General features: G+C 46.2%; 2 protein-coding genes across 3 annotated transcripts in view; one reads left to right on the top strand and one right to left on the bottom strand.

Moving 5' to 3' along the window:
* LOC119405150 (transcription activator BRG1) overlaps positions 1-18,067 on the top strand; it is a 50,828-nt gene extending 32,761 nt beyond the window's left edge. For both annotated transcript variants that reach the window (XM_037671951.2, XM_037671950.2), the window contains exons 22-26: positions 3,464-3,682; positions 4,420-4,679; positions 6,327-6,432; positions 6,643-6,888; positions 15,354-18,067. In XM_037671951.2, coding sequence (XP_037527879.1) covers positions 3,464-3,682; positions 4,420-4,679; positions 6,327-6,432; positions 6,643-6,888; positions 15,354-15,431 — 909 coding nt within the window. In that variant the 3' untranslated portion in view covers positions 15,432-18,067. The remainder of the gene's footprint in view (positions 1-3,463; positions 3,683-4,419; positions 4,680-6,326; positions 6,433-6,642; positions 6,889-15,353) is intronic.
* On the bottom strand, positions 15,887-24,239 carry LOC119405531 (zinc finger protein 430-like). The gene is made up of 5 exons (XM_037672365.1): positions 24,039-24,239; positions 23,600-23,680; positions 21,534-21,611; positions 19,587-19,731; positions 15,887-15,942 (listed from the first exon to the last, which is right to left on the bottom strand). Exons 1-5 carry the CDS (start codon positions 24,237-24,239, stop codon positions 15,887-15,889), a joined length of 561 nt encoding a protein of 186 aa, XP_037528293.1.
* Positions 24,240-26,236: the final 1,997 nt, after the last annotated feature.

The following is a 26,236-nucleotide window of genomic DNA, read 5'->3' as shown; positions in this document are numbered from 1 at the left end:
GCCAAGATATCTGCTCCACAAGCTGAGCAACATGCCAAAAAAACAGTATTGAGAAAACGGTGTTTAAAGTTTGGCCTTCTCTAAAACACCTAAAGATTGTGATCTTTGGTTTTTTTTTTATGATGTTTCACTTCTTGGACATGTGGCCTTTCTCCAGTGTGCCTTTGTTCTTTTTTCATAACCTTCTTCTTTTTTTGATCTAAAAAAAACCAGTATGGATTTCAAACAAAGTTCTCTGTATGAAGGAGTGGTGTGACAGACATGACAGAAAAGAAGATATTGCAACCTAATAAGGCCATATACTGAAATAATTACACATATTTCTTGTATTTATGCTGTTATTAGCATAATTAAGTCTTGCTTATTGATTACAATTAATCATAGCATAATTTTTATAGAGAGGTTTGTTGTGACAGAAAATGGCTCACACCATGATAGCTGATGCCTCTGTTCCAAATAGCAAACAGTTATGGCCAAGACATTAGTGGCACAGGGATTTTTGAGCAGTTTATTCAGTGACGCGAGTCGGGCAGATAAAAATTCGTCCCCCTGCATCCTACACGGTCTTTTGCCACTCTCGCATCTCGCATATGAAACGTATTATCATTCGGCCGACCGCGACAACGCTAGTCTACGAGGCTTTCACTGTTTCAGAACATTCATAAACGCCTGCGGCGATACCAAGCACGGCTCCAAGCACGTCTAAATTACATCCCTAGTCCTTATTGATAGCACTCGGACCGCGAAGTGCTCGGCCGCGGGGTCCGTGGAGCCGGCGCGTGATGTGCTTGGTGACGGCGTTCGGTGACGATGCGCGAATGCAAAGCTACGATGATGAAAAATCTGCGCGCAGTATACTTGGTCTCGCATTTTCGGGTGCCAACGCGCGAAATTGCTACTGCTGCTCCGAGCAGTCCGTGGCCGTGGGGTCTGACGATCGAGCTTGCCTGTCGAGTTCACTGCCGATGCGTAAAATGCCCATCCGCGGTTCCGAAGTGCCGGCGAGCGATGTGCTTCTTCGCTTGCTGAGAAGTACATAGCCGCGAGCACGCTAGCGCGTTGTTGTTGCCCGCAAAGTTCGAGGTTCGTCTCGCCAAACGGCGCCGTGAGCGAAGTTAGGCCTAGTGACGACTCCAAGCAGTAGGTGTGCAGGCCGTGGTACCCGTTGCTTCAAAGTGCGTAATGCGTGGTCGTGAGTGTTGTATCCGTGACGTCACGCCAGCCGAAGCCGCCGTTATCACCACTGCTTCTTCCCCTTCCCTTCCCCTTAACCCCTCTCGCACAACGCTACATTAAACCGGATAAGGTGAATGAACTGTCGTACCCACAAGTGATAGCCTTGCTTAAGCAGCACTTCTCGCCGCAACCGAACGAGATAGTACAGTCTTATAAGTTCTTCACCCGCAATCAGCTGCCCGGCGAACCGGTCAAGGATTTTATCGTGGCGATTCGACAGATAGCGGACACCTGCAATTTTGGTGCTTCGTTGGACAGAATGCTAAGAAATCGCATCGTGTGTGGTCTGCACAACGTCGGAGCGCGTCGGCAGCTACTCGCGAAACCACAGCTGACGAGAAGCGAAGCGGAAGAAATTGTGATATCTACCGAAATGGCCGAGGCCAACGCGCAAGAGATAGTAAGCCCCACCGCTGAGGCAAGTGTGCATACGCTGGGAGGCCAGTCCTATCGCCCACGAAGCCGGCCACAGATTGTTGCGTGCTACCGCTGCGGAGAAAAAGGGCACGGACCCGAGGATTGCCGCTTCCGCTCGAGCCTGTTGCCGCCGTGAGAGTGGGTTCGGGGTGGTACCACCAGAACGCCAAGTACACGCCTTGTCACGGGAGTTGGAGCATGACCAGGGAGAAGCCGGCGACTCTCGGTGCCTCGAAACGGCCGCCGGGGCCGGCGGGGCCCCAGCAGGAGGAACACCGAGGCGAGCGCCAACAAGGAGCGGGATCGCCGGGAGCCCCTCAACTCCGGTGTTGCGTCGCTCGGGCCGGCAACGCAAATCCCCAGACCGTTACTCACCGTAGGGGGAGCGGAATGTTGTATTTGTGATGTCACGCCAGCCGAAGCCGCCGTTATCACCACTGCTTCTTCCCCTTCCCTTCCCCTTAACCCATCTCGCACAACGCTACATTAAACCGCGCGATCGCAATAAAGTTTTGTCTTGGCCCAGCCACGGCCCCGGTGTGTTCTTTTCAGTGAGTACAAAGAGTCGTCCCGCGATCGCCTTCGTCACGATGTCAGAGGTGCTAATAAACAGAACATCTAACCGCGAATCCGACGCTGCAGTCAACGCTAGAGTCGGTCCGAGACGCGCGTTTGCGATGTTCGCTAGGAGCGCGGCGCACCATCGTAATCAGATCGAACTTCCTCTTGCAGCTCCAAACTAAAGCGTAATAATATTTTAAGCGATCGTCGAGCCGTGAACAAAGAACTATAGCGAACGTGTCAAGAAGTAGCGCGATTCTCGACAGCCGTGAACTCGCGACGCGCAGACGACGATCTCCCGGAGCGAGCATCGGACCAATGGCGAGGCGAGCTGGGGCAACATGGCGGACGCGGCCAATCGGAGGCCTCGGAACGACTCTCAAGTGTTTGCTTTTTGTGCGCTTCTTTCTGAATGGAGGAGCCCGCTGAAGCGGGGAATTTTAACACGGAGAAATGCCCTTTCCGACAAGCCCAAAAAGTTGGTTCGCGGTCGCGTCATCGCGGAGCTACAATTTTTTTTAAATCGCTGTTTTTTTGCGATTTCCACAATAATTTTCGCCACCTCGGAGGGCAAAACAATTTTTTCGAAGCACTTCTGGGTGGTTTTCAGTGTAGATATTTTGGAATCATATAGAAAAAGGGTTCCAGAAACTGAAAATTTGATTTTCAGAAAATCGATTTTCTTGCCATTTTTCACAATACGAAAGCCGCGTCCCCCCTTAATCGGCTAGTGTGGTAAAATTTCGGAAATTTGTATTCACACTTGGCAGTTTCAGAGAAATGTGTGTTCCATCTATCATCCATCATCAGCCTGATTATGCCCACTGCAGGGCAGAGGCCTCTCATGTTTCTGCAATTTACCTGGTCCTGTGCTTACTGCAACCGTGTGTGTCCCCCCCCCCCCAAACTTCTTAATCTCATCTGCTTACCTAACTTCATGCCTCCCCCTTGCACTCTTGCCTTCTCTTGGAATCCAATCTGTGACTGACCAGCAGCTATCCTGCCTTCGCGCTACATGCCCTACCTATGCCCATTTCTTCTTCATTTTGACTAAGACGTCTTTAACGGGTGTTCATTCCCTGACCTGCAGTGCTCTCTTCTTGTCCCTTAAGGTTACGCCTATCACCATCCTTTACATGGCCTGCTGCTTCGTCCTCAGTTTAAGTTCAACTCTTTCCATGAGCCTTCAGGAAACCTGAAGGTGTGTTCAGTGCCTCTGTAATGTGAGCTTCCTTCTCTGCCCTCGCAGAAAATGGACATAGACAGGAGAAGAGAGGAGGCACGCAGTGTGAAGAGGAAGCCTCGACTGATGGAGGAAGACGAACTGCCCAAGTGGCTGCTCAAGGACGACGCTGAGGTGGAGCGGCTCACCAACGAGGAAGAGGAGGACAAGCTGTTTGGACGAGGAAACCGGCAGCGAAAGGAGATCGACTACTCGGACGCACTCACCGACAAGGAATGGCTTCGGGTGAGTTTGCGTCGCAGGGGTGGGTCACCTCTTGGAAGTGTCAGTGTTGTAGTGGTTTCACTTTAGAAATTTATAATTTCGCATGACATGTGTCGCCATCTATATTTAATATGTTAGTATTAGGATGGTCATATTGTAAAAGAAAGTGTACGGGATAGTGTGAAGTCGACTGGCTGCATGTGGCCCGACCTACTTAGCCTTATGGCACTATCACTAGGCTCGCTAATGTTGGCCATTGCCAGCTAGTGTTGCAGTGAATGTAATTGAAGGTACTTAGAGGTGATTATGGGTGGCTATGTCGACTTAATATTTGCCTTTAGTGCCCCTTTAAGGGAAAGATAATGCATTTCTCTCGCATTTACTGCTAAATCACTGCTGAACATTTTTAAACTTTTCTTCTCTTGTGTTGTGTACATGCATGTGCATGTGTGTGTGTAATGTTCCTGGCACCTACCCGTTAAAAATTGGCACACAACTGTCACATTACAAAACAAAAGTGTATGGTAACACTGTTGTATAGACGACTTTTAAACTTTTCCTCTAGTGTGTGTGTGTGTGTGCACGTGCATGCGTGCACATGCAAGCACACCTGTGTGCAGCATGTAATGTTCCTGGAACTTACCCATGAAGCATTGGCACATAACTGCCACATTACAAAACAAAACAGTGTTTTGTAATACTCTTGTATAGTGTATAGACGACTAAGGTGTTGTGTTTTTCCCAATAATATAACACAGGCCATTGAGGATGGCAACCTGGACGAGATGGAAACGCGCAAACGCTCCCGCAAGTCCGGTGGCAATGGCGCTTCGTCAAGCTCTGGCGGCGAGCGGGGTGGCAAGCGCAAGAGCGGCCCCTCCAGGCAGATGGTGGACGACGAGCCCGTGGTGAAGAAGCGCCGCGGACGGCCACCCGTCGAGAAGGCCTCGCCGAACCCGCCCTCCCTGACCAAGCAGATGCGCAAGCTTATCGACATTGTCATCAATTACAAGGATAGGTTAGGCATCCCCTGGCTTTGTCACATACCGTATTTACTCGATTCTACCGCGCCCTCGATTGTAACGCGCACCCGTTTTCCGCGACCAAAAAAAAAAGTAATACAGTAGACTCCTGTTAAACGAAAGCTGAAGGGACCAGGAAAATATGTTTCATTTAACAGGAGTTTCGTTTACTGAGAGATGAAAAGGGGTGCAGAATTCAAGCACAAAACCAATCATGTTAGAGGCAGCTGTTCCATTTAAGCAGCAGTTTCATTTAAGAGATTTTCGTTTATTGAGAGTCTACTGTACATCGATTGTAACGCGCACCCATTTTTCGTGAGAGAAAAGAACAAAAAAGTCCGTAGGAGTCAAACTTCGCACAATCAGAAGAACAAGTATTTGGGTTTTAAAGAACTAAAGTTTCAAAAAAAGTAAAACACAAAGTCAAAAAGCGGGCCTTGCCGCTAAAACTGTCACCACTACGGCGGCGATACGAGTCGCGTAATGGATCAGTCCTCGTCGCTGTCGGACAACTCCTTGTCGCTGTCAACACTCTTCGATTTCGGGAAACCGGCCCTGCTTTTGTCCACAGAAACTTTTTCGTGAAGCTTTGCTGTAAAAAATCTGCTTCTGTTTGCGCCAGTCTTGCGCGCACGTTTCGGGAACTCCGAACGACCGCGATGCGGCCCGATTTCCGTCCGTCTCTCTGCACATGTAATAACTATTCTCTTAAATGCGGCATCGTGGTACACTAGTCGAGTATTTGGAGTCGGCACTTCCATGCCGTCGATGCGAACGCAGAACGGGATGACAATCTCCTCAGCACACGTACGAACTGAAAAAAATAGCAGAAATGGCCAAGGTAGCCAAGGCGCGTAGGAGGCGGCCATTTTGAAATGTCGATGGCAATACGATAACCGAGTTTCTTTTTTTTTTTTTTCGGTACTCGATTCTAACGCGCATGCGATTTTTGGACTCGTTTTCCCGGAAAAAAGGTGCGCGTTAGATTCAAGTAAATACGGTACCTCTGATCTGTGCTACATCTATGTTTCGGATGTTCTGTGACATTAAGGGACTCGTATTCAAACATCAACCTTATCCCTATTTTTCATATTAGTAAATTGGTCCAGCATTGAACAAACCAATCTTGTAGTCTTATTTTGCCCAACTTACCTACTGTTCCTGTGCCCTTAATGTGCATGCCTCTAGTGCATGTTTTGTGCGTAGTGGCACCAATCAAATTGTATTTCTTTGACTCTCAAGGTGCCCAAGAGTCTAATGTGCACCTGATTGTATTGTAACAAAAAAACATACCATGACCATGATTTTGGCAGTTAGAAAAAAAAAGGCGATGGAAGCTGTGGGGTTTGCCTTTGCAGAATGGAAATGTGTTCGTGCTTAATCTTTTGTTCTGTCCGTAGCCTACAACGTGTCATCTTTCATATGTCTTATTGTGTCTTATTTACAATACGAAACATAACATGGTTTTACTGTACTACAATATTTAAGAAAAAAACAATCCTTGGAAACACTTCATCGTTCTAGACTGATTTTGTGTCTATTGAAGGCCTGCATGTTTCTTTGTGAAGATGGAGGAAATGGTCGCTGAGTGCAAGTGCAAATAATGGTGTGGTGACCATGACTTTTTTTTTTTCCTTTCACAGTGATGGCCGTGTACTAAGCGAAGCCTTCCTGCAGCTACCGTCTAAGAGGGAGCTTCCCGATTACTACGAAGTCATCAAGAAACCCGTTGATCTGAAGAAAATCAAGGTGAGGACGACGCACAGATGCACTTAGGTTTAGGTGCAACTGAAATATCCCGGCAGCCAAAATTTCAAATTTCATACAGAGTCCCCCATTACAGTGTGCCTGCCTCATGATACGATTGTTGTTTCGGTGTGGAGAACTTCAAGTTGTTTCCTTTTTTTTTTTAATCAGAATGCCCACGATGCATATGACTTCTGTTTTTCTGCCCGCTAGGCTCGCATCCGTGAGCACCGGTACCGGACGCTGGACGACCTGGAGGACGACTTCATGCTGCTCTGTGTCAACGCCCAGACGTACAACGTGGAGGGCTCGCTCATCTACGAGGACTCCATCGTGCTGCAGTCGGTGTTCACCAGCGCCCGCGAGCGGCTACAGAAGGACGGCGACCTCGCCCTGGGCACCGACGACCAAGACACAGACGAGGACGGAGCCGGACCGTCGGCCGAGCACGGCTCGGAGGTGCGACCCCCTCCTCCCCTGTTGCTGCCTACGTGATGCAAATAGAAGATGCCCCTCTCTCTCTCTCAATCATCTTCACCCTCCCCATAACGCTCACCTAACACGCAGTCTGCATCGTGCACCGCTCAATTGACCATAAGGCCCGATTCACAGCACCATCAAGTGCTCCGTCACGGCTCTGTCACGACTCCATAACGATCACAATATAGTCGACTCTCAGTAAATGAAAATCTCTTAAACGGAATTTCTGCTTAAATGGAACAGCTGACTCTAATGTATTTGGTTTCTTGCTTGAATTCGGCACCTCTGTTCATCTCTCAGTAAACGGAACTCCTGTTAAATGGAACATATTTGCTTGGTTCCTTGAGGTTCCGTCAAGAGAGAGCTTTTGTTGCTCTTTTTAGCATTTCGTGGTGAGTCTATGAAAAATTTCATGTGAAACCAGAATGTTATTTTGTACCCAACTTGGATCGTACCCAATAGGGGAAGCACAGTCAAGATTCAACACAAAGTGCACATAAGAAAGAGAAGACAAAAGTTTCACATGTGGAGATTCACGTAAGACAATGCATTTGTGTATGTCATGTTTAATCGCATCAACAACACAAACACCCCACTACAATCTGCCTCGTCATCATATCTTGGTTTTGTCACGTAAAACCGTACGTTTCGATCCAGATGAGCTGACCTAAAGGTCGTGGAATCTAATCCCGGCCGTCACAACCACATTTTGATGAAGACGAAACGCTAGAGGCCCGTGGGCTTAGATTTAGGCGCACGTTTAAATAACCCCAGATGGCCGAAATTTTCGGAGCCCTCCACTATGACATCTCTCCATCGTATCGTGGTTTGGGGACGTGAAACCCCAACAGTTGTTATTACTAAATTCAGATGAGATGCGAGTGATGTTCGGAAAATCTGTTGAGGCTGTTAGCGTCTCGTTATTTGGGACAAGCTATCGGGACAAAACTGTGTCACGAGAGACATCAGTGCTGTGACGGTGACACGACAGAGCACTTGGCAGCTGTTTGAATCGGGCAGTAATACTACCAGCATTCTTTCCTCCCTCCATGGCCGTAGCACCTGTGAATGCACTCTATTGGCAACTCGACTAACCCCCTCGCACCTTTGTTTGGAACGTGTTGAAAGTTTTCCGAGAACTGCTGCATTTGCCAGGGCATTTATAATGTTGTGATGTAACCGTAAATATACTCGGCATCTTCTTTCATTCCTTTTGTTGTGCATAAAAACTAATTTTCTCACGTGTCACTGCCTGTGGAATGAGTTATTTTATCAGTGTCAACGAATGCGTGTGCTTGTGTGTGTGTGTGGTGTGTGTGCATTATATGGTGTGCATGCGTCTGTTGCATGGCAAGTTGATCTTGTTGCGAATGTGTGTGCCTAACCCAAGTTTTTAACACGGCCCCGTCCGTATTTATTTGCGCCGTTTCTTCAACTACGGTGATACCGTCACGGGGAGTATCCCATGACAGTACGTTTTGAGTGGGATTGCAGGTATCATCACTTGCTCATTGTCAAGTTTCGAAGAGGTTGAAATGACACGGAACATCATCTGCATTGATCCATTGAAACAGTACCATCCAATCCCTCCTTCCACCACATGTCAATTCAAGGCGTAACAGAACAACTGAGACTCTAAAGTTAACTCTTCTTCAGATGTTCATGTGCAAGTTGTGTACAACTCGTAGAATTGCGCGTGTAGTTGTTTCCTGCGGTCTTTTGAAAGTGAGACGGCATAGTTGCATCAAACGACTGTGACCGAACCCTGGGACCAATCTGTGTCTTGCTCTGAACGAGTTCCGAGTTCAGCTGGGGGCATGGGGAAACTTGGGTGGCCTACACAAACTAGAAAAAATGCCGTCTTGTTGACTGAACACTTGTAACTTGTGCAGAGGAATGCTAAGGATAAGTATTCTCGCACACGTTGCTTAGTACCACACCTTTAGTCAAGGGGGGTTGGCAACTGCAGAAAGTATTTATTTATTTATTTATTATTTATTTATTTATTTATTTATTTATTTATTTATTTATTTGTTTGTAGGGAAACATCACAAGCATGCATTTTGTTGCACCACCATCATGCATTGTTTCACTGCACCTGACTAACAACTGTATCGCTCTCTAAAGGAAGTTGTACCTTGTAGCATCCATTTGCGTATGAATGCTTGGGACAGCATGTGGCGTCATGCTAACAGTGATCCCAGCCAAGCAGGGTTTGGGTATGGGCTAGTTGGTATTCCATTTCAAATGTGACTACAGCATGTGAAGACAACGTAGAGACAGACTGATTGAAAGACGAGCGCTTGCCTTTGTCGGTCTGTCCGTCTGCATATTTGAAGGAGTTGATGCACATTTGAAGTCGCATTTGAAAAAGTTGATACACTTGGCTGGACATTACGGTCGACTGGCCAGCGAGACTGCCTGGCTACCAGCTCTACCATCTGCGCCTCTGGTAGACTGGGCAGAAGTCTTGAAGAAACTTTAGCTGGGGCCTAGTCAGATTACCCTCTGCTAATACGGAATGTACAATGCAGATATGTTGTTGCGAGAGAACCACAGGAGCGATGTCACTGGATTTGGTTGCACTCGGGAGTGAGAAAGTTACATAGATTCTAGTTAATCTTGGAAGCATAATTCTCATATTCAGCTTAGAAATCGTTAATAAATATTTCCGGAAATCGGTGTTTAAAGATATTGGAGAAAAGGTTTGATTCTGTAAATCTTCACCGAAACCAGATAGTATCACAATTCTATGGACTGCATCTGCTAGAGCATCTGATGCAGTTTTTATATGTGTCATATGTGTATTATGACATGTATGCAACACTTTCATATGTGTTTCTCCGTTTCCGTGCACTTAGTGAGAAGCTCCCCAAGTGCTAAAGGCTGCTTCAAACTCTCGTTTCTGTTCTTTGAAGGAAAAAAGAAAAAAAAAAGAAACAGTGGTTCTCAAGCTATCATTTGTGAACCATGGTGCGGGGGTGTACACAAATGTGCTTGCTGGGCCCTCAAAATCTTCAAAAGCTCTCATCAAAAGATGTCATAGCGCTAGCAGACATGGACGAGGAATACACAACGCGACGAGCGCTATCTTGATCTCATTGAACCCTCCCTACCACAATACAGTGTGGCTGACCCACCATGGTAGCTTAGCGGCTTTGGCGTTACACTTTCAAGCTCGAGGGCAAGGGTTCTATTCCCAGCACGGCAGCCGCATTTCGATGGGGACAAATGCAACAACATCTGTGTGCTTAGATCTAGGCGCACGTTAAAGAACTCCAGGTGTTATAAATTAATCTGGACTATACAGCATGCCTCATGATGGTGTTGCGGTTTTGGCATGTAAAACCTGAACAACTACAGTAAAACCTTGGTGATACGAATCTCGCGGGGTCACTAGAAATATTCGTATCATTCGAAATTCGTATCACCAGAAAACATGAAAAATTAGTATGCAACAAAAGAAAGCTGGCATACGTTTTCATTTATTGTTTCTCAGGGCCGCAGCAACGTCACGAACAGCTCTGAATGATTGACAGTAAAGTCTTTAGCGTCAGCGATCATGCTTGTGCTGTTAAATTGTGGAGCTAGGTTTGCGAGAAGCTTACCATACGAGGCAACCGGGAAGGGACGCGACGTGTAATTAATGAAACAGGTGTGTAGTGACCCGTGGCACCTAGTAGCCTCTTCCTAATCTTAGTACCGCTTTCCACATGACACGAGATTACTGCGGTGAAAGTGACTTAAGGAACGCTTTGCACGCGATAGCTGAAGGCCAGAAAACTTTAGAACCGCTGTCTTACGTTGTTATTTCCTTATCGCGGAAGTGTTGGGGATGATGGGGACAGCGCGGGCAGCACCTGCTCGTACCTGCAGGGTAGCGTACATTCGTATCAAGCGTCGTGGGGCGAAAATCGGTTCACAACAACTGTACTCCATTACATTGCAGGCCAATGGGCCTCGGCGGGGGCCACGGAAAAATTCGTATCAATCCGAAATTCGTACGAGCTGTGATCGTATCATCGAGGTTTCACTGTATTATTACATTTACTATTACAAAAGCGGTTGAGTGGGTATGGCGTTCCCCTGTTAAGAGCTGAATCGTGAGTTTGATTCATCGCAACGATACCTGCTCAGTCCAACATCGTATATGTCCCTACCAGTTCAAATGTGTGTCAGGAAATGTGAAATGCATTCCTGGTTAGCACACCCACAAACGAATTTGAGAAGTGCTAGAGGCAGTGCCTGCATTTATGGAAGTGTGGAAGAGTTTGGGAAGCCTTCCAAGGTCTTTCCTCTGGAACCACTTGTCGTGGTGTCGAACGCCCACTCCGCAAGCATCATCTGCGAGACTTGTCGGCAGTACTTCACCGGTAGGCTTAGGTGTTTCGTGCATTCTAACACCACACTACTCGCATTCGAGGATTGCACCATACAGGACGCGTGTGCTTCATTCAAAAGATGAAAAACCGCAGAACAACACACCATGATTCGTTTCTACTGGTGCAGTGAATAACGCACAAACTGAACTGAAGACGAGGCCCTCGTGTCAGTTGTTGGAACTTTTCTCTGGTAGTGCTTGTTTCTGGGGGTGCTGCAATAGATAGATGAATGAAAAAAAAAGTGAAGTGAAGGGAGGAATGGAAAAGAAGATTATGGATAGCAAAGCTGCTGCATCAATAGACTCGCAAAATCAGACCGACGGTGCATGAAAGTGATTATTTGAATGAGCTACCAAAAGCTTACATCTCCTTTGCTGATACTGGCTCCTCATGCACAGAGACCTAGTTTTGACTGTTTGGCTGTTCCACCTCAGGAAAGCTGCAATTAGCGCGAAAAAGAACCAAGAGAAAACTAACTCTCAAAAGCAAAAGCATGGTTGTCACGCTTCCATGGTGCACCAAGACAGCTGAAAAAAATGAAAAGGCAAAGGATATGCTTTCCGCTGTTCAGCATCCTAACCGGCAAACACTGTGTGCCTAGCCGACTAAAATAACTTGCAGAAGATCAGTAGAGCTCTGGGAAGTGGCTGACACCATCACAAGAGGTCCAAGATTTTTATCGCTGACGTAATGCGTGAGCAGGTGTACAAGAGAACGAGCGGATTTGCTGATGATGCGAAAGAAGTGTTGGTTTGCCACGGCTAAATTGTCACTGTTGAGGAAGATTATGCTGAAAAATCATGCTGCAAGCTGTAAATGAGGGCATCGATGCTGAACGTTGAGTTCCCATGTCCAACTTAGTACAAGCACTGTTTTTTTTTAGTTTTAATCTATTCTGAATCAAACTGAAGAATACAGTTTAACACATGTTGATTGTCGTACACTCAAACCTCATTATAACAAAGTCACATATGCCACGAAAATAACTTCGTTATATCCGAAAATTCGTTATAAACGTTTATTCATAACACTGTATTTCTGACAAGACTATTCCTCATTTACTTCGTTATAACTGATCATTCGTTATATCCGTGTTCGTTATATCGAGGTTTGAGTGTAAATGCTTTTCCAGATGCTTGCTTTTCACTCGATCATCCCTTTCTCACTTATTAGGCAAGTGCATGCAAAAACAGTCATGTAGTTAGGTTCAAGCACAAGTTGACAAACCCCACGTGGTCAAAATAATCCGGAGCCCTCCACTTTTGCTTTCAGTCATTTCAGCACCATGAACCAGTCAGTAACGAAGTTGCATCTTTGAAGCAATCGTCGTAGATTACTAGGACTGCCATTTTTCACCTGAGTAATCGCCAGGGATCTCGATGTAGTGATGTTGCTATTGAGAACCACTGCTTTGAAGTGTTGAGTACCTTCCCTACTTGAGGCATCAGCCAGAACAGCAGAATTACGACCGGAGTTTCATTTTTTTCCGTTTTCGTCTCCATTCACAAGCAAGCCTTCACATGAAAGCCCTTCCCTGGCCTAGCAGAAGGTGGCACTGCCCCTCAGTTGATGTGGTCACTGTGTTTATACTGCTTCATTTCAATTCGCACAGTAATACATTGCTTAAGGGGTGCATCTTCATACGGATCAGCAGTTACTGAAAGCGCATCATAAATAACTGGGTTCTCTTAAAGGGCCAGTAAACAACCCCGAGGTCCAAAAATTGTAATGAAGGGAAATATGTGCGCTTTTGCTATGTGAACATGCTGCCGCAATAATTTTGCGAATACGTGCTATAATAAGGAAGTTACAGGGGTTAGAACACCTGTTTCAGCTGGTTTCAAATTTTCGCGCGGCCTCGCCACTCTTCTCCTCCACAGCGAGGGGAAGGCGTAGCCCGTCGTCATGACTCCGCCCACTTCGGCAACGTGACACGACGTCAGCAATTGACGTCATCGGCGAGCGGGATGAGTCGCAATGTACTTCCACTTGCTGCAGCTCCTGGTTGTTTGTTGTTTACATTGTTGCACGTGCTCCGCAACTTGACGGGCAGTTTTCGGCTTTTCGGTATTTTTGAACCTTTGTGATAGTTCACAATGCAGCAGGAATGCGTGCTTGCTTTCTAAGACGACGAAGGGGCGCGAGAGAAAAGCGTTGAAAACCCCAGCTTGGGGGGGGGGGGGCCGCAAGGGCGACCCGTCCGAGCTACCGGAGATTCCCCCTTTCTCCGCTCGATTTGCAGCCAACAACTGAACAACGCTTCCTCCACGTGTTGCTCATGTCGAAGGCAAACTGCGTGCAGGTGCCATCGTTCTGCGTGGCCGAAACCGCATCACCGCAGGGCCAAGAAACAAGGCGCAGTTTCGTAGCGGTGGGTGGGAACAGGAACTGACGTTAACTCGACTACTGTTTGTTGGACCTGGCTTAGACCAATCAACGAGCTCAGTGCTACGTCAGCTCGCCGATCGCCGAGTTTGCGTCACTGCGCGTACGAAGGAGGATTGGTCAGGCATAGGAAAGAAGCGCGGGAATTGTTTTTCGAAATGAAGGGTCTGCGCGGTGCGCAGCGCTGTAATATTCGGAAAACTTTATCGCCGCAGTCTACTGTACGAATTAGCGAGCTTGTTTGGGGGGTGTAAAAAAAGTCGCAGCCTGTTTACGGGCCCTTTAAAGAAGCTGTTTCACTAGTTCAATCAGCTACAGTGGTTTTTGTCTTATGGTGAATTCCACTGGTGGATCTCGAGCGGTGGGCCAAATCCACAAGGGAGCAGCAAAATCCTGTCGCGGATAGACCCGATCCAGATAGGCCAGTGAAATATAAACTCACTCCGGCAGAGAGCACAGCAGAAGTTGTCGCATGCTCCTGCCCTGCGTTCTCCCGCCGCTGTTCTGACCGTCGTGCTGCGGTGCGACGAAGGTTTTGCGGGTTGCTGTTCATCGCCTTTTGACAAACACCATTTTAGGGATGTAAACAAATGCACAGGGTAATTCAATAACGCCCCGAAAAGCGCTCAAAACAACCGAGGTGTCCGACTGCACCAGTTTTCGTACTTCCGGCGAAATTTGCTTCTACAGCGCACATCGACGCAGAGCGCTCCGTTGGCAGAGCAGATCATTCCAAATTGACCGGTGGAAAACGCGAACTTGCTCTGGATCGACCAGTCAAATTCAGCATCTCGGCCAGTGGAATTCATCATTATAATGGTCATCCACTGTGTACAAAGCTGTTTTGCAATTCCATAAAGGCGCAGTGTATAAATCTTCGTGTGCATTGATTCAGGTGCAAATCCTATAACACTGGCTGGTCAAACTTCATCCAGTCTCTCTCGCCACGCCAGAGTTGCTTTGGGTCATTAAATTGTTGACACGAATCAATCCATATTCAGTATATTAAGCCCTGCCGATCAGTCAACCATTCGTCGATCAATTAACCTGTCATGGTAGCATAGTGGCCAGGGCTTTGCGTTGCTACACTCGAGGACACGGGTTTGTTACCGGCCACGGTGGCCACATATCGATAGGCGCAAAATGTAAAAGCATCTGTGTACAGTCGCGTTCAATATGACTTGCAACACGGGAGCGCGTGGCCTCACAAGTTTAAGGATTGCGCATTCCTTTCACTAGCGCTTAATTTTACAACTAAACGCTCTTCTCTCACTGGAGGATGTTCCCGAATAAGAAAATAATATTTAGTTACAGAAATGAAACAAGTTGAAGCCATACACAATCTTCAAACTCGTGAGGCCAAGCGCTCCCATGATGCAAGTCATAATGAGCGCGACTGTACTTATATTTAGGTGTGCATTGTAGAATCCCAGGTGGTCAGAATTAATAGTTCTCTCCCGCTACGATTTGGCTGATGATCACATTGTGGTTTCGGCACTTCACATTCCTCCGAGTTATTTTTCTTCCAATCAATTAGCCACCACCATGCAACACTGCCCTTCACGTGGTGCGATTGAGGAAGCACCTCAAGTGCCGCCGTTTCTGTGAATGCAGCCGAGTGACGAGCGTGCGGCCGGCTCGCATTGTGACGTGTGCCTCTCTTTGCGGGTGTTACAGGAAAAGACGAAGAAGCGCAAGAGTCGCCACGTGCGGCGGTACATCAGCGACGACGACGACACCGAGGAAAGCGACTAGTGCGGGCCTCCCTCCCTCGTCACCCATTCCCCCGTTCACACCACATCGATCATCCATCGAATTTCACCCTGTGATGCATGGGAGAGATGCGTCCGATTCCCCCTGTCCGTGTTCTATTTCTTTGTACATCTATACTTCCGTTCTTTTCTTCTTTTTTTTCACCTGTCTGTTTTCTTGTCACGGCCGATTTCTGTTTTTTTTTTCAGAAACTGCTTTGACGCGGTTTCTCGGCCATTGTATCGTGTCTCTGTCTCTCTTGCAATGGGAATAAAACGGCTGCCATCTCAGGTACGAAAGCAGTGTCCCTTTACGCCCAGACCTCGCCCCCCGGCAAAAGAAAACGTTCACGCTGCAAAGTGCATTTGAATTGTGAGCTCTGTTACAAGCTGTTATTGCACTGCAGCATTGCTTTGGCTGTTTTCTGCAGCGCTTAAGCTACTAGCAATTGACTTCCCTTAGGGCATGCAAAGTCTGTCCTTGCTCACACATGAAGGTCCATCAAAGATCGACCCTGAAACACAGAGGAGACATTAAGTGCCAATTGCTGAAGGCTGAAATTTCATCGCATTTCGTATCCACAGAAATGTTGTCGAAAAGCTCAGAAGTGCTTTTTCTGCAGTATCCTATTTCTAACTTGCCTTAATTTCATGAGCTTTAACGTTGTACAGCATAATGCCTGGTTGTTTCTTTTTTCTGATACAAACACACCAACACATATTGCACTGGTAATACACGGTGTAAGCGTCTGGCTGAGTTACAAATGCCTGGAATAGATTCAAAGTAGTTTTCTTAGTGTCTTTCTTCTTTTTCTTAACCTCTCTATTAGTTTCTTGCAGTGCACGTCGAGCATTGTTTTCTGTTATTTGTGTAGTACAGTATTTATTGCACCATCGGCTCTCACAACCTGCTGATTTTAGCTGCATCAGTGAGGTAGCAAACATGGGCCATTCTGCCCTAATTTTTTGGCATGCTCTACGTAGAGTTCCTCTTCAACCTCAGTCAAGATAGAATAGTGGCAAATGGTATTGCTCGCATTTTGGTCATACCTTCGTAATCCGGAAAGTGTCAGAAGAACTGTGATTGAATGTTTGATAAGCCTTTAAACAAGAAAGTAGGCATTTAATAAGCATGCCATGAAAATGTGTGTTTTGCGAATGATGTTGCTTCGCCTGATGTTTCCTCGTCTGCAACATCTACAAACTTGCCTGTTGCTGCAAAACACCAACGTGGTCTTGTCGAGTTCTTTTTGTAATTCGACATTGGCAGCAGGCTCTATGTTCTGCCTGTTCTCAGCATATATGTACATCAACCTACGGCTGGGCCTCATCACAAAAGCGATTGCATTGTAAAACCTTCATAGCTGCTTCAGTTAACTGCATTGATGTTTCCTGAATGTTTCATAACAACTTGTAACAGTTGCAAAGTGCTAACTGGAGATAAGGACTTCTAGCGTGAGCACATACCAGTTAATATAATGTTGTCATTTCTTCAAAGCAGGAGCTTTGTTCATTATTGTAAGCGTCATCCTAGCAAGAAGCTAACCCAAAAGGGCACCAAAGGGCCTCAAAGAGTTAATAAACACTGATCTTATAAAGAGCACTTCAGTTTGTTGTCTAACCGTTGACAGCGGAGGCTGCTTCAGGCCTCCCTTAAGCTCTGCATAAGGTCGCCGTAGCAACAGGATAATGGCAGCAACCGGTCGTAGATATGAGCCGTGAGAAAGTGATTGCAAACGCAAAGTGGTGCAACAACTGAACCTGGTAAAAGTGGCACAAATGTCCTTATATTAGTAGTATGTTGGCTTTGCGAAGTTATGCTTTGGTAATTTTGGAGCCCTCGTCGATCCCTTTAGCGGGAGTTGGCCTTTGTGCCTCGGGCGCTTCTTCGATGCCACTATGCTGAAACCGTGGGCACCTGACGAGTCCCGCTATGTTTGTGACACAAAACACTACGGTCGGAAAAGTGCAGGGGACAGCAAAAGTCGTACCAGTGCTGGTATCTGCATTTTGTTTGCGGTGCTTTTCTGTTAGGTGGAAAATGGTTAGTCTGCTGACAACATCCTGAGCAAGGGCTAGCTGGCTTTTTATTTAACATGGCAAGCAGTGTAACGCCGCTGCTCGTGTATGTCTTGTCGCAGTGGTGTGGCCAGAAATATATGTCAAGGGGCTCCAACCCCCTCTTTATGCATGTATGTGTGTGCATGTGTATATATACATACAAATTCCAAAAACTCCTAACCTCCCCAACCCTCATTTCTGGTTACGCCAATGTCTTGCCCCATTATTCACACTATTTGTCATTTTATTCACACTGAGAGCCATACCACCTGAAAAAGTTGTGTTTAGTGCCGGGTCTGATCGCTTCTGGTTTGTGCAGCAGTCGTGTGAAAAAGCGCATGCTGATCATGCTAAAGGCTGCTTTCTCGAGTTTCCTGTCTGCATTGGGGGTAAATGCAACATTTTCTTATTGGACTTATTTTCTAATTTTACTCAAGCCTGCGAAGGTAATCGAATGTCGTGTGTGGCTTATATCTGCATCTGTCGAGTCGTCGTCGGGCAAATGAAACACTCAAAGATGTACATATGGTGTTGCCAAGCTTACATTCTGTGGAAAGTAAAAAGCTTTTGCAGCCTGCACATGAAGGCTGGATTTCAAGGCTGTACTGTTGTAATCAACATTATTTACAATTCTACTGAATGCAAGTACGAATGGCTGGGAAATACGCAACTTTTCCTTTGAACCAACTCCCCATACTTAGATGAAAACCTATTAAACGATCGTCTTGTCGACAACCTGTAGTGGGAAGCGCAAGACCATGACAGGACCAGTCTTTATCAGGGCATGCCATAGCCTAGCTAATTTTACCCATTTGCTTTACCATTAAAAATGAAGGCTGTGTCCCAGGCAGTTTTAAAGTGACCTTGAGAATGTGCTTTCGCTTCCTAATGTAAGGTGCGAACAGAAAGCAGCACATTAATTCTCTTGACCACAACATTCAACAAGAAGCATGAAACCACGACAGGCTTTACTGTTAATTGTGCCAGCTTTGCACCTGAAGTAGCCACTCTGAGGAACAGTGTTCTTGACATGTAAGAATTAAGAATAGCTTGGGTTGCTTCGAATTAAGGATTGCTTGGTTACGACCCAAGAAAAAATTGCAGTTCTGCCTACAGAACCGCGGTGCACCTGCCCTCCACCTGTGGAAGACGGTCGTGCTAGCTGGTTTCTGCTCGAACCGTAAGTAATTTTTTAACAGCGAAGCTGTTAAAGCTGGCAATAAGACGTCCATTAACAAAAAAAAAGTCACAGTTTCGCCGCAAGGGCGAAGCAATGATTGCGATAGCAATAAATTGTAATGTAACGCGAAGAACGGAAAGCAGCTCGAAATTGCCAGCGCGTCGCTCGAGCCCAAAGGATGCACGAAAAGAATGCGCACAGGACGAGCGCGAACTAATGCGTCACAGCTCGACACTTGAAGCGCACTGCTCAAACATAAAGCAGGACGCAAGAAACAAACGAACAGGTACACACAAGACGAGCGCGAACTAATTGTCACAGTTGTTACTTATTTCTGTTTGAACAGCGCGCTCCTTTCGCAAACGCGGCCGCTGCAGCGAGCGAGGCGAAGCACCCCACCAGCCGCCCCTTCTTTCCTTGAGATAAGCGCACGAAAGCGACGACGCCCTGTAGAGCGAACAGCAACGGCGTTCGCAGGGGCGGGGCGACGATCTTTAAAGCGCGCAACATGCGCGCACGTCGCGCCATCTATGTGGCCACTAAGAAAGCATGCTGAATTACATGGTGTATATAAATAGCTTGCCGTTAGCAGGCTGAGAGATGGTGCTGTCGTGGCCTAACGTCTAACGCGGCGGGCTGCAGAGCGAGAGGTCGCCCGTTCGATTCTGCACGTCGGAAAGAATTTCTTAATTATTTTTCTTTGTGGCCTTTCTATATATATACATACTTATACATATACGGTGAATGACGGCGACGGGGACAGACATTTTCCAGCCGAGACTGTCCATATAATTGCTATCGCAATAAAAACCCTGCTGCGCCATTGCCATAGCAACCGCCACAGCTGCGCGCCACCTGTGCTAAAAATAGCCAAGCCACCACCGAGCCGTCACCATAGCAACCGCCACAGTTTCTTACACCGTGGCTCAGGGGCAGCAATTTCAACGCATTCAGAGTGGCAAGCTTTGCGCATATTCTGGATCCGCCCATCGCCGTCTTTTGGCTGCCACTTCTTCGGCCGAACAAACTGGATCCAATCGCCACCGGCGTTGTGGTTCTTGTGCTGCAGCACGACGAGCAGAGGATCAACCAGCTTCGCAGTGCCAAGCTTTGCGCAACCTAGTGCAAACTTCCCGCATTTTTTCTTGGCTCATGTAAATACTAAACATAGTAAGACACTGGGAGTCAAGCATGCTTGCCTCTCCTCTATCACTCGGGAACAGTTCTGGACAGTTGTGGAAAGACCTTCTTGCAGCGCGTAGACCCTCGAGATCGGCGGCATCGGTACGTGCATTTCAGAGGCCATAACGAAGCATCACTGTACTAGACGCAGTTTTCGCCGAGTGCATCACACACAAATTCTTCTGCGCAAGATGGCGCCATGTCCGCGTGCAATTCCTCGTTAACATGTTCAGGCAGCATGTTCGACATGTTCATGAAAACAGTGTTAGAGGCTCGAAGGAGGCACATATCGCAATAAGAAACCCTATGCTTAAACACAGCCCATACAAACATTGCACCTGTGCATGAAAATGATCATGGCATAGATTCATATTTAAGGGTGCGTCAGTGGCGACATGGTGGAGAATGTCTAAGCCAGTGGTTCTCAAATGGGGTTCCGTAGACCCCCCTGGGTTCTGCGGAGACCCATTTAAATAAAAGCCACGTACTTCACGTTGCATGCTGTGTTGTGACCACCCTCCCCCTACCTTTCTCTCATTGCAAGGGGTCCCTCATCTATTCCACCGGTCCACAAGGGCCCCTGAAGATTCATGGCCGAAAAACACTGGTCTAAGCCATTCGTGGCATCACTTTGCACACGCATTAAACTTCTTGGCGCTTAAGAGAAAAAACTAAGTGTAGGAAGCAGATTTTATAGGTAGATTTTGTAGACATTTTGAATGCTGATCTTCAGAAGCCCTCGTGCATGCCAGGCATTTGGGTCACGATGCAGAAAAGTGCATGTCGTTCAATCCAGATATAATAGAGCACAAAAAAAAAAAAACAAGGACCCTGTTTTCTGAGCTTTGGTCTATCCATAAGCATAATGAAGCAACTCGCCCCTCAGCATGTATTGTTAAAGCCAGTGTTGAGCCAAGGTTTCATATTGAGATAAATTAAAATGACTTGTCCATCTTTATTTCTTACCATGTAGAGTACACTTGTACATAAAAGAATATGTTTATTAAACTTGAGAACTAAATCAGTACAGTAATTAACTAGTATTTGCAATGGGGTCTGATAGTGGGATAGTTGGTACCGCATCTTGTGGTGGGAACAGTGCGTCAAAAAAGGGGAAACAGGTATGGAAACGGTAAAAATAGAGGGAAAAGCCGAGTAGACACAGTGTGTTCATGTAGTGTTACATGAACCCTAGCAAATTGCTAAATTGCTCTAGCCATTACAACCAGACTGCTTATGAGTGTCCAAGAGCTTGTGAAGATACCAGCACACTTCTACGTTGTTGTCCTGTGCTTGCAACAACTTTAAAGCCTGCTTTTGCCATAGGCGTTATCTTCAATATCCAAAAGAAGTCCTGCCTAAAAGGCAGGCCCGTAACCTGCTAAGGCCCATGTTCACAAACCAACCTTTACTTATCTCTTTCCATGTTGCTTTTGTGCCTTCAACTAACAGATTAGCTCAGTGTTCGCAAATTAACTGTGTAGTTATCTTTTACCCTTCTTGCTGTTTTTGTGCGTTTAACATGCAAGCACATAAAACTGATAAGGAAAGCAAAAGATTAATACATGGTTGGTTTGTGAAAGTTCCGTGGTCGTGCACGAAACTCGCTGTAGGAGGCAGATCACTTCCTTCGAGTGAAGATTGTGAGAATCTGTTAAGATTTCTCAATGAACTTCGACAAACCTCGTACTTTCTGTGCAGTGCTTTTATTTTTGTGGCCAGAGTTGTGGGAACAGCAGATTTCAGCAGCTCTCGAAACTTCTAGAAAAAGAAAAGGAGAGTGCACAAACTTAACAAGATATGTGGGATTCTTTGTGGCCGGCACCATAGGTTCAGGAGGGAACCAGTTTCCACAACCTTAAGAGATCCTTCAATCGTGTCACGCATACGGCTAGAGGCAGGAGCTATCAAAACACAATGCGCCCCGCAAGGCTGCTTGTCCCTTTCTTAGCATCAGCTGCACAACGCGCACACAAAGTGGTACCGCATGCTTCTTATTGGGAATAACCAAACATTCCCGTAATCACTACGACGTCGTGTTAATAGCGGACACATGATGGTTCATTTCCTTGATGGAAGACATGGTGAATCACTATTAGGAAAGCAACACTGCAGCTGCTTCACAATGTGAATAAATTAATGAGGATTGCATGAATTGAGGCAGAAGTAAACGAAGGAACGATGCAAAAAACAATGTGGAGTGCAAGTTTCACAACAGTTCAGGGCAGCCACTTTTACACTTCCTTTATTTCTTTTTGCATTGTGACTTTTGTTACCAACTCAACTAGTGCACACGTGATTTTTGCATTTGGCAGTACACAAAGTTTCCGATAGGTCGATGTCCTGCTGCTTTGATTTTTCTATTACTACACCTTTGTCCTATCTTGAAAGTAGATTGAATGGACGTTTCCTTTTTTTTTTGTGAAGTTCTAAGGCTTCTGAACCCCATAAAAATACTCTGACAAGGATCGGAGAGCGCTAAATAATTTACCATGGCATACATTTTATAAACCGAAATCGGTTTAGGTATCCAGGAGGTCACCCTGTCCCTATTACGTCTGTATTTGCCTTATGTGGGCACAGCAAGATGAATCGCACATAGCACTCCTGTTCTTTTTAATGCATTGTTATAATACATAGCCGTACTGTTACTTGACGATAGCACTATCGTGTGTTATGGCATTGAGATAATGTCAAAGATTGCATCTCGTAGCCAATTATAGCATCTGATCAAAATTAGACTTTAAGCTTTTTCTAAACCACACATGCTTGTAAAATGTTGCCTTTTACATTAGAGTAGCATGTAATAGTTCTTTCTACAATGCTGAAGTGATGTGTCAGTGCAAACCTTGAAAGTGTAAACCACCTTGTCAGTGCAAACCTTGAAATCTAAAGGTAGAGCATTGCTCTGCGTGCCAGGATGGATTGATGCAGGACACATCAGCTGCAGGGTTCATTGTAAACCTGTATCATCTGCCTAAACAGTCTGAATTAGGTAGCAGAACCAGAAATGACGGTATGTCCTAGGACAAAGAAGTTTACATGTTTTCAAGTGCAACATACAAAGAAACATACAACGCAACATACAAAGGGGAAAAAAAAGGAACAGTGACTAAAATGCATACAGTCGAGCATGTCGGTCCTAGCGACACTAGTTGGAATGAACGATTCCTGAAGGAAAACGCTCGAAGAAATACTTGCAGCTGAACAAAAGTCCAGTAGTGCAGTCCCCTTATCACTAAGTACAGCAGGACGCCACTGATGAGACTTTCATGGGAACATCAAAAGAATAGTGGCAAAAAAAAGTAAAAATGTGAGGAAGCCAGCAGCATGCAGGCTTCATGCTTGGACAATGAAAATAGGACATAGCAGCTGCTAACACAGCATACACGGGATGTACGTATCAGCAGGATTCCACTGTAAAAGGAGCGCCAAGCGCATTCCAGTCTTGCCGACGATGTCTCTGAGGTAGGCGTCGTCTCACGGGTATTGAAGGTGACATCTGGCATGCGCTCAGATGTGGTGTGATGGTTCGTCCCCTTAAAAAGCAACTCCGGCAATGTTTCGATCTCCAATGATTTCAATACAATTTTACAATATACATTCTCGTTGGTACACTGATGACCTGTGATGAGTTGTTTAGCTTTCCTGAGAGTGAAATTTAAAGACTGGTAGCGTGTTCTCAAAGCGTACTCATTAATGTGGGACCTTTTATGGGTTACTCTTGTGTTAGTGACGTCGGAGCCCACCTTGCCCAGCACTGGGGCCCTGCAGTGCTGATGTCGCTGAAATTGCTGTTGACAAGCTTCAAAGAACTGGTACAGCTCATCCTGTCATTAGATGCCAGCTTTGCTGTTCAAGCGTTCACATGTAGTCTGAACGCTGTTCAAGAGTCTACACCATGTGTAGCGTGTTTATGTTATGGAGGGGGGTAGGCTGTGATGTCATCGCAGACGTTACATGAAGCAGCTACCCATTTCAATTTGCACGCATTGTTTTTGGTCACTTAAAATTGTTATAGAGCTTGCAAGTAAACCGAACCACCCTATCGGTTACAGGACTATCCAATACCAACTGAAAACAGCAATATCCTGATATGATTTGCAATAATAAACACCGGAATTGCCCTTTAGAAGGATCCCAAGAACAACGGGCACTTGACGCAAGTGCCGAATGCGGTCACGTTACGTGCCCGTGTTTATACAGCATGTGAGTCCGCAGACTGCTGCTCTGGGTGAAGTTTTGCTTGCACTGGTGGCACATGAAGGGTCGCTCGCCCGTGTGGCAGCGCTTGTGGCGGTTGAGGTTGCTCGGGTCGGTGAAGGCGCTCGGGCACATGTTGCAGCGGAAGGGGCGTTCGCCCGTGTGCACCCGCGCGTGGATGCGCATGTAGCTTCGGCTGCTGCACCGATAGCCACACTGGTTGCATTGGAGCGGACGGTGGTTGCGGACGGCGTCGACGCCCAGCTGCGACCTTGTGGTCCAGGGAACTGCCAGGTTGCCTGCGCGATGATGATGATTAATAAGTTTTCTTCGCGTTAGGGACACATTTTACCAGAGCACCAGGCACATGGTGGGAATGAGCGGACAATAATATGATACGTTGGTGTAAATGGCTGTATATACACCTAAAATCGCTCAACTAAACATGTATGAGATATAAATGTATCAAAATTATGGCGATGGTAAGTGAGGTTAGCTAGAACATGAAAATAGACGCGATAATAAGGCAAACCTAATTCATAAGTACAAATGGATCTTCATAAGTAGCACTAACGACTCATTCGAGCCCTTGAAAACGATGGTCGGGAGACACCTGCAGTAATTATAACAGCCACAGCAGCAGCATCTGAAAAGATGCCCGCGCGAGCAAGGCATGTTGCAGAGATTTGAAATTAACCGCTGCACTGCTTTGTCAGGGAAGAAAGCAACGTATGTGAACGGGGACACGATAGAAGAAAAACCAGACAACACAAGCGCCAGCAATCGGATGATACAGTTGCTGAAATCACAGTGGAGCTCCGAAGAGCTAGCACAGCTCGTTGTGTCGTCAGACGTTTCACTTTGTTGTTCCAGCGCTAGCACCACGTGTAATGTGCTCACATTACTAAAGGGGGTAGTCTGTGACAACATAGCAGATATTACATGAAACAGCTAGCCATTTTTTACCACAACCTGTGGCACAACAGAAAGTAGAGATAAAACTTATCTCTGCAAGCCCAGGAACAGCAGGGCAACCTATCAATCGAGCATGCATGCACGTCTACGCAAACACACCTTGATTTCTTCCACGATGAATCCACACCAGCCAGCTCAACTTTCCATTGAGCCAGCTTTACATGGGGAGAGTGAAAAGGTGCGTATCTGTCTATTCTAAGTGGTGACCACAGGGTTGGTTTGCGACTACCTCCTCGAGCAACGAATTGACCACGGTGATGTTGCTGAAAAGTTTGCAACAAATTTGCTCAATACTTTCGCAGTTGCAAATGGTTTAAACAACGCCCACGTATAAAGTTTTATGCATGCTGAATTTTAAGCAGCTAAACACTGGCGATACTTAGCTTATGTGTGACATTTGCCTTTCTTTTTGCGCTCTAGGTGTGGGCAGTGTTATTTAGTCATGTTATCGTTTTTTTGGCAACTTGACGTTTCTGCATACCATGAATCTTTTATTGCATTTGTTGCCTCATTATTACGTTCGGCCGAGTACACGCGTATTAGAGCTACTTACTTCTGTTTATTTCTCCTCATTTTCTGTTGTTTTAGGACAATATATTAAATGTTAGACTGACTAGCTATCTATGAATACAGCTTAATTTCAACACTAACTCGGCTTAAGTGTTCTTTAACTGGACGTCATTAAAGCGCCGTGCTCCAGCATGTCGGAGTTCACTGATGAGCAACACACTCACACGTAGGCTTCAGCTTTCTTACAAACCAAATCCCTCTCGTCACAACAGGCTCACTGAACAAATTTTCAGAGATGAAAGGTCAATCAAATTTATTCACGCTTCTCAATTCTGCCCTCGGCATACCACTCAAGAATAGTTTGTGTGTTAAATTCTACACGTTTGAAAAAAAAATATTTGAAATTCTCTCAGTAACAAGAACAGCAGAACGAAAACTGACTCCACATTCCAGTTCCTGTTGGCAAGTGCACCATAAGTTACTGTTGATGTGACATTCTTAAATAGGCACAATCTCACTTCAGGGTTGTTTCATTAGAACACACACACACACACAAAAAAAAAAAAAAACATTGGTTCGCAAGCATGTATTCTCCTCGAGACCGCAACCACTCACATGACTGTGCACACACATTTCATGTGTGCGTGAAAAAAAAAAAATGTAGCGTAGATTTTGTTCGCTTTCTAATCTTGCTGCCA

This window comes from Rhipicephalus sanguineus, chromosome 9 (genome assembly GCF_013339695.2).
Source record: "Rhipicephalus sanguineus isolate Rsan-2018 chromosome 9, BIME_Rsan_1.4, whole genome shotgun sequence".
NCBI lineage: Eukaryota > Metazoa > Arthropoda > Arachnida > Ixodida > Ixodidae > Rhipicephalus > Rhipicephalus sanguineus.
This window is presented reverse-complemented; position numbering and strand designations above follow the sequence as displayed.

What these genes read in the sequence shown, in the direction of transcription:
- LOC119405531 (XM_037672365.1), bottom strand. Translation starts at nt 24,239, where the DNA reads ATGCGCATCCACGCGCGGGTGCACACGGGCGAACGCCCCTTCCGCTGC. An exon ending in TGCTGTATAAACACGGGCAC is followed by an intron (nt 23,681 to 24,038) that starts GTAACGTGACCG and finishes ATCTAATGACAG; the next exon opens with GATGAGCTGTACCAGTTCTT. An exon ending in TGCTGCCCCTGAGCCACGGT is followed by an intron (nt 15,943 to 19,586) that starts GTAAGAAACTGT and finishes TCTGTGTTTCAG; the next exon opens with GGTCGATCTTTGATGGACCT.